The sequence below is a fragment of the Pygocentrus nattereri genome, chromosome 11 (genome assembly GCF_015220715.1).
Source record: "Pygocentrus nattereri isolate fPygNat1 chromosome 11, fPygNat1.pri, whole genome shotgun sequence".
Classification (NCBI taxonomy): domain Eukaryota; kingdom Metazoa; phylum Chordata; class Actinopteri; order Characiformes; family Serrasalmidae; genus Pygocentrus; species Pygocentrus nattereri.
The window spans coordinates 41,558,135-41,572,131 of NC_051221.1; the positions used below are offsets into that span (position 1 = coordinate 41,558,135).

The following is a 13,997-nucleotide window of genomic DNA, read 5'->3' on the forward strand; positions in this document are numbered from 1 at the left end:
TATCTGTACTGAAGTTTCTCCGTTCTGGGCGACTTTTTCCTTTCACTCCACTACATTTCAGAGTCTAATATCCGACTTTTTCCTCCTACATTTTGAGAAATCTGTCATTCCTTTTGGTTTCTGTGTGTATAAAAACGTAACATGTCAAAACGAAAGAAGCGCAAAGCCAGAGCGCCAATCAGGGCCCAGCGGTCACTTTGTTCAGAGCTGGTTTTGACCTGTTGGTCATACCGACCCAGTGCAGCACGCGGTTCAACGTCAGCGCAGCAGCGTAAAACTTTGGGAGAGTCTGTTCAACATAAATGATGAACTAACCTAACTTTGTGTAAATAGAGCTCAATATAGAAATATGTCCACATATGCAGTCGAGACTGACGTGGCTTTTTTCTGAATTTCTACAAACACCATTTCATTTTATAGTAAATGAGTTTGGGCTGGTTTATGTTTATGAACAGACGCCTACAGATCAACATAGTAAAGGAGCTCATCTGTGATCCTGAGTTTAAAGCCAGTTTTTATTCAACTTAAACTTGGAACTAAGTTGTAAATAAATCTGAAACTGAAACTTTGCTTGTGTGTAAAAAGTGATTTCAGAGCCACTCGGTTCTCCCTGATGGAAACTGTTTACCTTCAGTGTTTTGTGCTTCTGATCATTTTAATAGACGTCAGCGTCACTAATTAATGACGTTCTATTAAAAGACTGGTTTACCAAGAGAGACGCTGGAGGACTTTCACCTGAGATGAGTTCATGAAGCCAGTCTGGTTATAAAAATGATAACAGGACATCAGAGCCAGAATTCCTCTTTTAGTACTTTTACTTTATACTTAAGTACATTTGAGGGTAAATACTTCAGTACTTTTACTCCAGTGGAGGTCTAAAGAAAGGAACTTCTACTTTTACTAGAGGAATATTTTACCTTGGGGGTCTCGACTTTAACTCAGGTACATGATTTGTGTACTTCGTCCACCGCTGGTGATGAAGGCCATCAGGGGAATTTGAACGTTTAAGCCATGTGTACGGGATCTAACCTCTCCACATTAGTAGCTCTTCAGATCCAGGATTGGGCACCTAAAAGATGTTTCAGTGAGTGCTGAAAATTCATAGCTGGCAACAAACATGCATCAATCTTCCAGTTTCAGTGGAAAATGTTCACTTTTACTCAAACCACATTTTTCAGAATTAACAGAATTATACTGTAATTCTCCCACATTGTTCCTTATTGGTCCCACTGGCCCTTCAGAATATTAGGACTGAGCACATTTTGAGCTAATAACAAGGTAAAGAGAAGAAAACCCTCATCATAAAAAAATGCACTATTTAAAATCACCTAGTAATGAAAACCAATCCAATTGTTTGAGTTAAAATGCTGCTTTCGAAGGTGTGCATCAATGCGGTTTCCACAGCAAAACTGAACTACAGCATTTTGTTTTTTCATTATACTTTATCAATATGATACTAAATACATTGGACACTATTTGGAACCCTTGGACTTCTGGAAAATTTAAGTCAAAACTGATTATTATTTATCAGCCTATCAATACTCATTTATCAAACTCATGTCTGGTCACAATATTTGAACATAATAGTTTAACAACTTGAAAAATGCTTTATTGCTGTTAAATCAGTTGTTTTTAAACCAGTCCGCCCAGTCTTCTCAGACCCCAGATAGTCCACATTTTTGTCTCAACCTATCATAAATCAAATATATCAATAATAACAACAACAACAAAAAAAACAGAAAATATCAACAATATAATAATAATAGAAATCCCTGTATTAAATGGTACGTAATTCAATTAGAAACCACAGGTAATGTGATCTGTACATGTCATAGATTTGGATATTCAGTGTCTCATTGGTCCTTCAGTTGAGTAGGAACTATAACAGACAAGTGCTTGTGGATCAGCACTGCAACCATAGCTGAAGAGCTCAATGTTGCACTTACATGGTAAAAGCAGTGCATGCATACTTTTTAATCACACAGCAGAAGCTAAATGATGAACCGCACTCAAATCTCAGCTTACTTTGATGTCGAACGACAGTTTCAATAATGAGATAGTAATATCTTTCAGTCCTGGTGCTTTATCCGTTTTTTTTTTCTATGCTAAAAGCTTCTAGGCAATTTTGATGACTTAGGACGACTGTCTGCATTTAGCAGCATTATCATCTACTGCAAACTGCCAGCAAACTGTAACTATACGCTATGAAATACGTCACCTGAGCACTCATCTAAATGGCTATTTAAGACCAGAGAGGCATAGTCACAGCAGACCTGTATGTAAACAATTCCTCTTTCATCTAAACAGGAATTGTTGACTGAAAGTGACCAATAGGACAAATTGTGGTGCTGTAGTCTGAGAAACAGGACCTGAGAAGGTGCACAGACCACGTCAAGCTCAGGTCAATCAGGTGTGACGTGGAGAAATTGTGGAGGTAGAAAACAGGAGAGAGACTAAAGAGCCTAAAACATAGTGATGTTCATAGAAATTATTCGGCGGAAAATGTAGAGATCAGCCAAATGTGTGGTGTACGAAGTTCGCTTCTTAGGTTTTTCACTAAAGCTGTGAGGCTGAAGAAGCTAACAAATAGTGGAAGCTCATCACCACCAATTAGCCAAAGTCCTCATTGGCAAGTCCGTTTACTTGTTGTCATTGTGGCAACAATGTCAGCCATACAAGACCAGGTTCCTATCTCTTCGACTGGGGAGAGCCCAGCAAAAACACATTTTTCAGGTTGTTCTGGCTACTGCACTTGCACAGATCTCTGCAGCTGAGGGTGGCACTTAAACAGTGGCTTAACCAGCAAGTCTAAACGGATGGCACGGTGATCATTACAAGCTTTCCCAGTCTTTTTCCAACCAGTGACTGGTCTCCTCCTTTATAACGTTACTGGTAACACCTCTCATGCTAAAAAGGTAGTGGGATATGGTAATGGGCTGGTTAAAGCATTCAACTGACAAGTAGGCACACACGGATGTGAAATGCCAAGGAGATTGCTAAACATTAAACTGGCATAGAGTAAATGGAGCACAGGCAAAACCTCGATGCTGTAACTAGGAATCCTCAATCATGGTTGAGTGTGAATAGGTCTCATGGTGGCTTTTGAGGGGGCCCTACACAAAAAATGGATTTTTTTCAACTTATATGTGAAGTTTAAAGATGCAAGATCACATTGAACGGGTTAGAGCAGTGATTTTAAGTCAGGGTCTGCATTGCTTCTTGGCTAAGTACGGAAGCACAAGTAAGAAAGTTCGGAATGCATCATTTGAAGGACCCGTAAATTATAGTAATCTCAAATAATCTTGTGGTTTCTAAAGCTGTTAAGTATAAAACTGGACAAAAGTACAGACGAATTACAGGCTTCAGGATGGCTGCCAGCAGCCTACTTGGTCTGGCTATGCAACATAATGTCCATTTTCATAGATAACTATGCCATACAGCATCAGAAACCACACAAGCAAGTCTATTCGATATTGATTAATGATGCCATGCAGTTTATGGCAAGTATGTCACAATTTAGGCATGCGCTGCATCCATTAGTTGTTCGGTCCAACGTAAAACCAAAGAACCAGAACTTCAGACACCAAACATGTCTTGCCCAGTCAACTACAATTGCGGTAGGGTGAAAACTGTGAAAAATTGATTTTGGGTAACTGGTGCTGTAAGGGCACAGAGTAGTAGCGCCCACCTCAGCCCAGTAAAACTCCTGGACATTTAACTAGTTCGATTTTTTAATTTTTTTATTTTTAAACCAAATTCATCAGACAGGCAGCTATGCTCACAATGCTGTGTAGGTAGACAGATGGCAAATGTCATTTGGCTGTAGAACTTAGGCTGCACCCAGAAACCTTTGATACTGCTCTTGTCCTCCGCCTCCAGTCCTAAGGCTCCTATCCTACCCCAGAAGGCTCTTGAGGAATTGAGAGAATGAGGAGTCCTGAAGGAAATGAAACAACTCATCCACTTATTTAAGCCTACAATAATGTGCTCATGAAAGCACACCCTTAATGCTCCTGCAAGCCAATCACATTAACTTCACAGAGCCATGCTTCTGATTTTATTTGAAATCAAATACAAAACACACAGAATACTGAGATCCTAGGTAACAATGTTGCTGTTCAATAAAAAACAAGTATCTCCAAAACATGAACTTTGAAAGGTAAGAGGGTTTTTGCCTTCTGTAATGTATTTCAGTGTAAAGAGATTTTGTTCCAAGTGATTTCAGAGCACTTTTCTATTTTTTTTATATAAAAAAATTCTATTCTTTTCTATAATTCATGAATTATTTTTTTTACACAATGTAAAGGACAGCTGGTTTGTTGAAAACTGATGTAGAAAACTAAAAATCGACAAAAATGGAGATACATGGTTTTAATTTGGACAGCAACGATATACTCCTCCAGTACTGGGACAGCTGGTAAGACGGTGTCATGACATCAGCTACTGGGACATGGGGGAGAGGACTGAAAGGATAAAGCAGTAAGATTTAGGGGTTTTGGACGCAGCCCTAATCTTCTCAGTTGTTGTGTTGCAGCGCTGCCTTGTGCCTAAACCAGTGCAGCTTTATTAAACAAATTGATTATTAAATTGGTCATGTAAGCAGTATACTCCAATTACTTAGATGGAGTAAAGTCTAGAAATCCGATTAGGAAATCCAATAAAGAAGCTAGATTTCAGCTCAGATTTCTCGGTGCGTTTGTACGTTTACTCTGATTTCTTTTGGATTTCTCAGTCTGCACATGTGCAAAAACAGACCGTGGTACTGGAAATAAGTAAGCAGCATTTCCACAAGATAGCAAGAAGACACCTTTGGAGCGATGCTTGATGAAACAAAGAAGATGATTTCAATAAAAAAGCAGCGGCGTGAGTTTTATATTATGTTTGTGTCACGTCTTCTGTGAGTTTATTGGTTGGTTGACAAGCAGAAATCAGATTACTGCCTGAATGATACAGACCTGGAGTTTTCCATTATCTGATTACTCAGGTGCCCTGCGATGGACTGGCGACCGGCCAGGGTGTATCCAGCCTTCCGTCCGATGACCGCGACCCCGAGGGAGAAGCGGCTTAGAAAATGGATGGATGGATGGATGGATGGATGGATGGATGGATGGATGGATGGATGGATGGATGGATGGATGGATGGATGGATGGATGGATGGATGGATGATTACTCAATGCATGTAAACGTGTTGATTGGATTACTGACAAAATCTGATTTTCTTTGCACACAAAGGGTTTTACTTTCTACACTCACCACTTTATTAGGTACACTTCAGTTGCTTGTTAACACAAATGGCTAATCAGCCAATCACACGGCTGCAGCTCACTGCATTTAGGCGTGTAGAGGTGGTCAAGACAACTTGCTGAAGTGCAGACCGAGCATCAGAACGGGGAAGAAAGGGGATATAAGGGGCTTTGAACGTGGCGTGGTTGTTGGTGCCAGACGGGCTGGTCTGAGTATTTCAGAAACTGCTGATCTGCTGGGATTTTCACGCTCAACCATCTCTAGGGTTCACAGAGAACGGTCCGAAAAAGAGGAAATATCCAGTGAGCGGTCAGTTGTGTGGACAAAAACGCCTTGTTGGTGTGAGAGGTCAGAGGAGAATGGGCAGACTGGTTCCAGATGATAGAAAGGCAGCAGGACTCAAATAACCAACCAGAATCTCTGAGGAACGTTTCCAACACCTTGTTGAAAGTCTGCCATGAAGAATTAAGGCGGGTCTGAAGGCAAAAGGGGGTCCAGCCTTTTACTAGGGTAATGTGGCCGGTGAGTGTATGCAAAGAAAAAAATAGGTCTATCCGAAGATAGATAGAAAAAAGCAGTGTAAATTTCATATGATATACTAAAATGAAAATGCTTAGATTCAAAACTAGGAACGGAATAAATTTTATATCTGGACAGGCAACCAAAACATGGACAATGTAGGGAAATCCTATCCAGGAGGCAACACTACTGAGCAGAAAAGGAAAAGAGTCGTCTTAATTCAGATAGAAATACAGACTGCGTTTGACTCTTTTTAGAAAACCCATGAATCCACTGTACCCTCTATACCTTTAACCCCATCACCCCAGCGCTCTCTCTCCATGTCTCTCTCTTTCTACTCCCACCTTCTACTCTTCACTTTCAAACACAAGCACCCAGTGTCAAGAATTCCACGAGGGAGGGTTGCGAGTGTTCTTGGTGAGCTGAAGTGTGTCGGCTGTGTGCTAGTTACTGAGTTTATGTTCTCCCTTAAAGAAGGCTGTGGCAGTAAAAACATCTTATATCACACTAGACAAGCTGTGGCAGGCAGCAGATAATAGTGGAGTTCTTATGGACAATCAGAAACAGAAAAAGTCATCACACTTGATTAAAGTCCTGAGACAGTGTTTGTAGGCCTTTCCATGCAGATCTTGGAGCAGTTTTGCTCCAGTTTTGCTCCATGCTGAGACAAATCCTCGCATCTCGGAAAAGAAAACTTTAAAAAAAACACATTCTTCGGTAGTGTAAAGAGACTTCAAGTATTTTTGACCATTTCTTTTGCCCATTCATCAAAAAATATTCGCCCACTGTACAGGGTAGCGGCATTTTCAAATGGTGTATAAAAAAGAAAAGGAAAAAGAAAAGAGTCATGAGGTTTCAATAGTGACGACTAGTGCATAACAGTTTAGATTGCCGCATGGCTTGTCTTAGGTCAGTGTAAAAGGGCAGTTAAGACCAAACTCAAGCTCAACAGCCTCTTCTGCAATGCTGCAATCTTGGCCCTGTGAGTTCACCTGGCCTGATCTTGTGTCAGTTCCCTGAGAATCAGCAAAAGCTGAGTCTGACGTCCCTTTGAAAAGACCTGTGAACGTGTGGAAAAATAACACATTAAGATATAAAGGCTGGTTGATGCAAGAGTATATTACTGTTTAATTACCCTGCCTGTCAAACAGCTGGGGACGCCTTGTCTCCTTGTGAAGCAACATTTTCATGTATCAACATATTTCCTGTAATCAGGTTTATTAGGACACTGTTGGCTCTCTGTGTGAGAAATATTGTGACTGTGTTGAGCTGCTAGTGAGCAATGAGTGGTGAAAGGGGAGGGGTGAGAACCTCCTGCCATGAAAACAATTCACACCTCTATACAAAGACAGCTGTGCTGAGGTACAGCAGCTTCCTTTATGTCAAAAAATTGTATACCTTTGTAAATGTTGATTTGCTTGCCGCCTATAAAGATGAAAATTTTGTTCATTTCCAGTTTTTTAAATCATAACCATCTATATTTTTTCCACCAATGTTGCTGAAGAATTTTAATCACCTGTTATAATGGGGGCAGTCGTGGGCTGGAAGTTTTGGGAACTGGCCCTGTGACCGGAAGGTTGCCGGTTCGATCCCCAGGGCCGACAGTCCATGACTGAGGTGTCCTTGCGCAAGACACCTAACCCCCAACTGCTCCCCGGGCGCCGTGGATAGGGCTGCTCACCGCTCTGGGCAAGTGTGCTCACTGCCCCCTAGTGTGTGTGTATTCACTAGTGTGTATGTGGTGTTTCACTTCACGGATGGGTTAAATGCGGAGGTGAAATTTCCCCGTTTGTGGGATTAAAAAAAGTATCACTTAATCTTAATCTTAAACACCAAAGGTGGTTTAAACAGCTCAAGGCACTCATGTCACAAGAATGGGTGGGCTTAGGCACCATCACCCAAAGTAGGGCTTTTTCAGTCCGGTTATTCAGTTATTAAGTTCAGTTATTTTGAGAACGACAGCAAGAGGTTAGGGAACCAGCCCTCACTGCCCCCTAGTGTGCGTGTATGTGGGTGTTCCAATGCACGGATGGGTTAAACGCAGACGTCTGATTTCACAGTGTGCAAACACAGAGACACATGATCTGTTTAATATTAACTTGTAATAATACAGTCACCATGCTCATTTAAGGGTCAGTGTATAATCACCAAATGCGTATGGTACAGGTCACAGTTTCGTCAGGCCGGTGAAAGTATTGTGTTGTATTCATTAATTGTATCATCTGTGGGGTTAAAAAAAGTCGAACTAACCTGCACATGTGCTGTAGCCAGCAACCGAGTCATCATTAATCTGTTGAGAGAAATACATTCATTATGCCTCTGCTTAGCAATTACTTGCGTTCCTATGGAAAGAGACTTCTGCAATGAACAGCAGGGCAGATATGCACCGCACACACACAAGCATAATACATAATTGCACACAGTGTTCATATCTCAGATTTAATGAATACATGAATATGCATGCCTGTAAATTACTAGTGTAAAATATTTGATGCCGTCAATCAATTTTGCCAGAATATTGTATCTTTTGTGATGACTTTTTTTTTTTTTTGGTCCACCACTAGTACTTCTGCATTTACTGGACTGCAGTTCACCAGCACCTTTCTGTCTATATACCTGATACACTTGAATATCTGACTATGCACTAACTGTCTATACGTCCAATACACCTATAACACCTGCCTACGCACATCTTGTCTACGTTTGACACCTGTACCTACTGACCACGCACACTCTGTCTGTCTTTTACTGTCTTTTGTCTTTGCACTGTTTATTATGCATCTTTTACTACTGCACTGGAAAAGTTGCCCCATAGTTTTTCGTTATACTGAACTACCCTGTATTGAATTGAGTGGTTGACCCTTTTTATTGGGTTTAAATCTAAAGAACAGTTCAATTCAATTCCACCAACTGTTTTCAACAATCATGATCACAACAGGTGGGTTCATAACGAGGTTACAGCCCATTAAGCAAGCTGCTCAATACTAAATGCAAATCTAACAAGAAAAACTTAAACTGCAAATGTGTCATACATCTGGATCATTCAAAAAGACTTCTAGAGTTAAATGGCACACTTGTGCAATTAGTGTAATAATATAATGAGAGTCAATGTCACTGGATATGATGGTAAGTGTAAGATCATATCAAAAATCATATTACACAAGCCTAATCACTGAACTTGGATAGCACATCACTGACGATCACAAAGGTTTGTAAAAGAGTGCCTTTGAAGCTCCAGTATAAAATGTTTTTTACTCAGTTGTCTCTCCAGTTTAGTCCTGACCAACTCCACCTGCTTGTTAGGTCTCCCCTACCATGTGCTTTCTCTGAGACACGGCGCTCGCCGTTGATAACACATCACTGAAAAGCTCAGTGTCTGCAGAGGACATGATGCTGAGTTATCGGGAAAGGGGGATGGAGGGCCATACCACTCAGAGAGACCGAGGCCAATTAGGCTCTCTCTGACTCCCGGCAACGGATGGATGTAGCATCACCAGGGATCGAATTTGCAATCTTGCAATGATAGGGCCAGGGTTTAGATAGCTGCACCACTTGGGAGCCAACTGTTTTAATTACTTAACCCTGATGTCCTCCTGTGTGATTAATGAGATGCCTTGGATGTCCTACACAACTGGTTTCCGTCCCTGGTCCCTGCAGGGTAAATGTAGTCCAGGACCAACAACAACAATCTTTCTACAATAATCAATTAAACTATAATAAAAAGAGCTCCAGGTTTCCGTGTTACCAGCTAGAGGAAATAGTGACTTGGGTCCACCAGCTGTCCATGTTGTAGTACAAACTGGTAGAAAAGCTGACCTTTATGTGTGGATGGGGTTTGGACTGTTGTCACGCTGCTGAGATCAGTAGGTAAGCCTACATACACTCCTCCATAGTTCTTCCTCTTCTCATCCTCTGGGTGAGGCTCCTCAGCCCTAAAGGACAAGAGACAAGGTTGATGCATCGACTGCATGATGGAGAAAGCACTGTGCAGTCCTTCAAAGCCAGCAGGTTCCTTTAAAGCCAAAATGAAAAATGTAATAATTGCTTCATCTGCTGTGCTCTTGGTTACTGGGATCATACTGTGGTGTTGTAGAGTGAGCATTTCTGGTTTTCAGACTAAAACCTCCAAGATAGTGTATCTTGAAGGTAGGAGGAACTTTTAAAAAAATATGATGAGTTTTTTGGGGACAGCTGGTAAGAGCAGAAGGAAGACAGATAGCTAATCTTACTGCTAATGAGTTGAATTTCGTATTGGAACTATATAATTATGGTAATTGTTTTCAGATTATCGGTGGAGAAAATGGATTGATCAAATGATAGAAACGGCTCATCAGACGTCAAGGGCTGTCTCGATCACACGATGATTTTGCGTGTGTGATTTTATCTTTTTTCAGCCCAGGATAAGTTATTTTACCTTTTCAGCTAAACCAAGCCAAACTTGGTTTGGTGAGGTATCGAGACAGCCCTTGTCGTCTGATGAGCCGTTTCTATCATTTGATCAAACCGCTTTGCTTGTTTCCAGCTCATGGAGGCCAACTTGGATGCTGGGTTTGACTTCCGACATAAAATAAACCAGTGACAGACGTTTGAAGACATTGAGACGTTTGACACTGAGTCCCGTCTGCAATCAGATGCCTCTCTACTTCCACTTCCTGGCACAGAACTTAAACTCCAGTCTTTTGGAGAAACGTTCCCGACGAAGCATTTTTCAGTGTTAAATTAGTGAAGAATGCATACTGACTCGCTTTCACTGACTCGGGACTCGAATCAAGACTCGACTGTCTTGACTTGAGACTTATTTGTTACTTGCAACCTAGCGACAAACAAAAGCATGAAAGTGATGGATAACACTGAGAATTCTGTCAAGGCAATGAGGCTGAGAGGCATCGAGAGTTCCAGGATACTACAAAACACAACAAATAGCACATTAATGGACGGAAAGCCTCTTTAAATAACATCTGCTGGACAAAATGATAAGAACTTTTCCTACAGCTGATGATCTCAGCTTTGCTGAGGTCAAGCAGTGCTTGATTTGATAGAACTTGTTTTGAAAGTCACTTGGCTGCAGGCTGCAACCCTCCCACAGAGAGCCGTAATTGGCTGTTGTCTGGCGTATGGGCAAGCACTGGTCGAGAGTGCAGCCACTGATGAGTGCTGCATGTCACACACTCCAAGGGCCTCATCAAGGCTGGAGACAAGCGAGATGATTGGTGTGTGTGTGTGTGTGTGTGTGTCTGATTCTAGGAACTCTTTGGAAAATGACAGCCTGGACCATATCCCCTACTGTTTCCAGCAACAATGCAGGTGTTGATTGACAAGCCATTCCAGGTACCCAGAGGAGTAACACTGAATGAGCTTCTAGAAACTTCTCACTCCTCCCGTGCCGCCTTTCTGCTCTCTGAGGACTTATGGAGATGCCGGAGGGGGTGGACTGATGACAATATCAGATGATATCTACATCTTGCAGTGTTTATTCAAGTTTAACTTCTACTCACTCATCTTTGGCAGCCTCAGGCGGACCTGTGGAGAGATCAAATCAAACATTACATCACTTTTATGACCCAAACCAACTCATCTCATAGGGCATGTGCTACAAGCTGGTTTTGGAGGATATGACCTGGCTATCAGATGACATCACTCAGTGGTTCTAGACGCTGCTGGAATTACACAGGGATGAGTATGGCCAGACAACTTGGGGAAAATATCCAATATTCTGACAAAAATTTAAATAGTGGCTTTCTTCTTTTTGGCTAAGAAGACCAGCATATCCTTTTTTTCTAGCTTGAGGCTTGAACGCTTTACATGTCTGGTTGCTTTATGATGGGTCTAACTCATCTACAGGCACAAGCTCTATGTCATTAATTTCCCCTCTTTAATTTAAGACAACTTTGTTAATAAAGCAGATCTTACAGCCCTACTTTCAGATGAGTAGAGTGATTTACAGTACCTCCCAAAATTCAGCTATACATGCTAAATTTGTCAGATAAATCAATAATTTAGTCAGAGGCATCAGATCAGATTTTGTGGGGTTTTGTCAGACCACCTCATACATCTTTACGCATTGCGTACATATGCTTTACGTGTAAACACAGCTTTAAAATCTGTTTACGTGTCAAATTCAAAATCAACATTATATTGGTAAAGATAGTGACTATAGTAGATAATTCGTTTATATCCTCAGAAGACACGTCCTTCACTGAGATTTGGCTGAGTTCTCTCTGAATACTCTTTCAACATGCTCACAATCGTCAGATTCATCTGGTACATCCGTTCGGGGAGGCTGAAATGTTTTTCCCCATGTTGCATGCAATTACACGTTTCCACCAGAGAGGTCTCCAAAATCTCCACAGCTTACATACTGCAGCTTTAAAGAAACGTCATCTAAAATACAACATAATATACTGTAAGAGCACGATATGACACAGTTGGCAGTGTGATGGGAACTGTTGTCGGGCAGATTTGGAGCCAGCAGAGAGATCACACACTCTGCCAGTCCACATTATATCAACCTAACGATGAGTCATCATACAGCCTGTGTGTGTGTGTGTGTGTGTGTGTTTTAGTGGACACTAGAGGTTACTAAAGGTTACTGTGGCTCCTTTCTATTGAATATTGTCTACAGTTGTTAAAATATACTATACTTACTATACTTACACTAAACTTAAATTACACACTTTAGTGCTAGGGACAGTTACCGGAATCCTCCTATTCAGCTTTGAAGAGGAATTCCACATTTTTTCCAAAATTTCTACATAATTTACTCATTGAGAACAGAGCCAAAAGTGGTTTGATGCAAAATGATTCATTGTGGAGAAACTTACCGACTCAGATTTCTTTACAGTGCTCTACCCAACGGCTCTCTGACTCCATGTAAACATAATAGAAACTGAACACACCAACCACCCTGAACATAGCAAGCCTGGAAACGTGGATTAATATTTCACTGTGCTTTTTTACCAACTTCCGGTGTTCTAATCTCAACCGCTGCTCGCTGGCAGCATTTTATAGTAATTCACAAATGATCAGCCAGTTGTGTCAAAGTCTCAGAATGCCTTAAAAACACAGACTCAAATTTAGAAAATGAAGAGATGTTGTTTGGATAGATGCTGGATTCTTTTCTTGCTGACGAGCAGTTTGCAGCACCATATGCTATGTGCTAATAGAGAGCGTGGGGGTTGTTAGGCTGGGTAATTGGCCACATGGTGAGGTAAACACATTCACTGCTGTGAACTTTGTGGGTTTGCCTAAACAAGATGAATAATAAAAAAAAAAAAAAAAAAGGTCAGTGGTTTCCAGACTAGGTCACTACCTCTTGTTGCTTTTACTGTATTAATTATAACATTATTATTATTACTATTCAACATATGTTCAATTGTTTATAATCACTGTTTTTTCAGTATTATAAAACCAGTGTTGTTGCAGAAACATGTATAATAATTCGGTAACACTATTTGAAGGCTACCTACATAAGGGCGTTATGACGCATTCATAAGCACTGAATAATGTGTTTATGAAGCACTACTTGAACATTTATTAAGTGCTTATGTCGGTTCTCCCGACCTGACATAAGATGTTTTATGAAATAAATGACATTGTACTGACATAATAAGAATAAACGTTGAACATATTTACAGCACTAAATATATTTAAACACTATACATAATATGTTAATATTTATGTCAGCATTCTTAAGATCATTTTACAGATATCAGGTGAAATATGCCTGGACACCACCTCCTCTTCCCTCCATGGCATGGATCAGATGATTGATGTAATTATGTATAGGGTTTAAATGTGTTTAGTGCTGTAAATATGTTCAACGTTTATTCTTATTATGTCAGCACAATGTCATTTATTTCATAAAACATCTTATGTCAGGTTGCGAGAACCGACATAAGCACTTAATAAATGTTCAAGTAGTGCTTCATAAACACATTATTCAGTGCTTATGAATGCGTCATGAAGCCCTTATGTAGGTAGCCTTCAAATAAAGTGTTACCAATAATTCTAATATGATGTCACTACTCGGCATCTTTACAGATTTTTAGGGCGCTGTAAGAAATAAGTAAAGTTAAAAGTGTTCATAATGATGAAAGGAGGCTGTAGATGATTCTATAATAATACAGAAAGTTTTATAACAAAAAAGAATAAAGATAATAGAATTAGCATCCAGAATGCATTTGAAAAGTGGTGAGCAGATCTCAAGCTGGATAACCCATCAAGGAATTGCTAT

The 13,997-nt window shown here is 40.5% G+C and overlaps 1 protein-coding gene across 1 annotated transcript in view; it reads right to left on the reverse strand.

Annotated features, from left to right (window-relative positions):
- Positions 1 to 5,770: 5,770 nt before the first annotated feature.
- si:dkey-261e22.4 (overexpressed in colon carcinoma 1 protein homolog) overlaps positions 5,771 to 13,997 on the reverse strand; it is a 9,536-nt gene continuing 1,309 nt past the window's right edge. The window contains exons 2-5 of the mRNA XM_017717823.2: positions 11,260 to 11,284; positions 9,581 to 9,696; positions 8,015 to 8,054; positions 5,771 to 6,824 (exon numbers count right to left, since the gene is read on the reverse strand). Of these exons, the coding sequence (XP_017573312.1) occupies positions 8,050 to 8,054; positions 9,581 to 9,696; positions 11,260 to 11,284 (146 nt within the window). The 3' untranslated portion in view covers positions 5,771 to 6,824; positions 8,015 to 8,049. The remainder of the gene's footprint in view (positions 6,825 to 8,014; positions 8,055 to 9,580; positions 9,697 to 11,259; positions 11,285 to 13,997) is intronic.